General features: G+C 50.8%; 1 protein-coding gene across 1 annotated transcript in view; it reads left to right on the top strand.

The window, feature by feature from the left end:
- Nucleotides 1–2500, top strand: part of LOC134062033 (cadherin EGF LAG seven-pass G-type receptor 1-like) — a 106271-nt gene that overhangs the window by 43868 nt on the left and 59903 nt on the right. Inside the window, exon 2 of the mRNA XM_062517905.1 lies at nucleotides 1938–2356. Within this exon, the coding sequence (XP_062373889.1) occupies nucleotides 1938–2356 (419 nt within the window). The remainder of the gene's footprint in view (nucleotides 1–1937; nucleotides 2357–2500) is intronic.

Below are 2500 nucleotides of genomic sequence, written 5' to 3'. Positions count from 1 at the left end.
ACCCCGAAGGCTCTGTGGGGACACACTGCTGATTGGACGCAGAAGGCTCTGTGGGGACACACTGCTGATTGGATGCAGAAGCGTAACTCAAGCGCTGATTAATCTGTGCATTGTGGTGCCATGTGTCCAATCAGTGGGCTCCATTTAACAACACAGAGACAGGAAATGAACCATCCACTCAAACACAGAGCCCTCAGAAAACAGCAGAGCCTAATGGAACACACACACACACACACACACACACATACAATATGATGGTGGTGAGCTGTCCAGGAAAAGCAGGAAAGGGGGATACTCTGGCACAGGTTGTGTGTGTGTGTGTGTGTGTGTGTGTGTGTGTGTGTGTGTGTGTGTGTGTGTGTGTGTGTGTGTGTGTGAGAGAGAGTGTCTGAGTTAGCATAATATTTGTCAGGAAATCAGCACTTAAACCGTGAAGGTGGGGTAGCTGTTCTCACCTTGTGTGGATACACAAGCCACACACACACACACACACACACACACACACACACACACACACACACACACACACTCACACACACACACACAGTCCCAGTTTCTCTTTTGTCCACACAAACAGACACATGCCAAGTCACGTAGTGAATTCCATTGGACTTTTTGCTTTGTGTGTGTAGATCTTTATATGTGAAGGCCTTTGTGCTGGAGATCTTTATATGTGAAGGCCTTTGTGCTGGAGGTCTTTATATGTGAAGGCCTTTGTGCTGGAGGTCTTTATATGTGAAGGCCTTTGTGTCTGGAGGTCTTTATATGTGAAGGCCTTTGTGTCTGGAGATCTTTACACGTGAAGGCCTTTGTGTCTGGAGGTCTTTATATGTGAAGGCCTTTGTGTCTGGAGGTCTTTATATGTGAAGGCCTTTGTGTGTGTAGATCTTTATATGTGAAGGCCTTTGTGTCTGGAGGTCTTTATATGTGAAGGCCTTTGTGTCTGGAGGTCTTTATATGTGAAGGCCTTTGTGTCTGGAGGTCTTTATATGTGAAGGCCTTTGTGTCTGGAGGTCTTTATATGTGAAGGCCTTTGTGTGTGTAGATCTTTATATGTGAAGGCCTTTGTGTCTGGAGGTCTTTACTGTATGTGAAGGCCTTTGTGTCTGGAGGTCTTTATATGTGAAGGCCTTTGTGCTGGAGATCTTTATATGTGAAGGCCTTTGTGTCTGGAGGTCTTTATATGTATATGTGAAGGCCTTTGTGTCTGGAGGTCTGAGTGGCTTTGAGGATCTTCTGTAGTGAAGTGGGAACATCTTCACCTGTGTTAACGTCCTTTTGTAGGATCATTCTAACGTACATGTACACCTGTGTTAACGTCCGTCTACTCTTCTGTCCTCTCTGATAACAGATGGTCTTCACCTGTAGGATCATTCTAACGTACCTGTACACCTGTGTTAACATCCGTGTCCTCTTCTGTCCTCCTTCTGTCTGATATCAGATGCTCTTCACCTGTGTTAACGTCCACCTGTAGGATCATTCTAACGTACCTGTACACCTGTGTTATTCTAACGTACCTGTACACCTGTGTTAACGTCCGCCTCCTCTTGTGTCCCCTCTGATCACAGACGGTCTGCACCTGTAGACATGTACACCTGTGTTATTCTAGTGTACCTGTACACCTGTAGACATGTACACCTGTGTTAACGTCCGCCTCCTCTTGTGTCCCCTCTGATCACAGACGGTCTGCACCTGTAGACATGTACACCTGTGTTAACGTCCGTGTCCTCTTGTGTCCCCTCTGATCCCAGACGGTCTCCACCTGTAGACATGTACACCTGTGTTAACGTCCACCTGTAGGATCATTCTAACGTACCTGTACACCTGTGTTAACGTCCGCCTCCTCTTGTGTCCCCTCTGCTCCCAGACGGTCTGCACCTGTAGACATGTACACCTGTGTTAACGTCCGCCTCCTCTTGTGTCCCCTCTGATCCCAGACGGTCTGCACCGCGTGACGGCACTCTGCACGCTGCGGGTGACCATCATCACGGACGACATGCTGACCAACAGCATCACGGTGCGTCTGGAGAACATGTCGCAGGAGCGCTTCCTGTCTCCGCTGCTCTCCCTCTTCATGGACGGCGTGGCCGCGGTCCTGTCCACCAGCCGCGACGGCGTCTTCGTCTTCAACGTCCAGAACGACACCGACGTGCACGGCGCCATCCTCAACGTCACCTTCTCCGCCCTGTTGCCGTCGGCGACGGGCCCCGTGACGCTCGGGGGGGCGGCGGCGGCGATCGGGGGAGGAGGAGGAGGAGGGGGAGCGGGCGGTAACGGACGGTTCTTCCCCTCGGAGGACCTGCAGGAGCGCATCTACCTGAACCGCACCATGCTCCAGCGCATCTCCAGCCAACAGGTGTGTGTGTGTGTGTGTGTGTGTGTGTGTGTGTGTGTGTGTGTGTGTGTGTGTGTGTGTGTGTGTGTGCATCTACCTGAACCGCACCATGGTGTAGCGCATATGTGTGTGTGTGTGCGTGTGCGTGTGTGTGCGTGTGCGTGT

Source organism: Sardina pilchardus, chromosome 17 (assembly GCF_963854185.1).
Source record: "Sardina pilchardus chromosome 17, fSarPil1.1, whole genome shotgun sequence".
NCBI classification, from domain to species: Eukaryota; Metazoa; Chordata; class Actinopteri; order Clupeiformes; family Clupeidae; genus Sardina; species Sardina pilchardus.
This window is presented reverse-complemented; position numbering and strand designations above follow the sequence as displayed.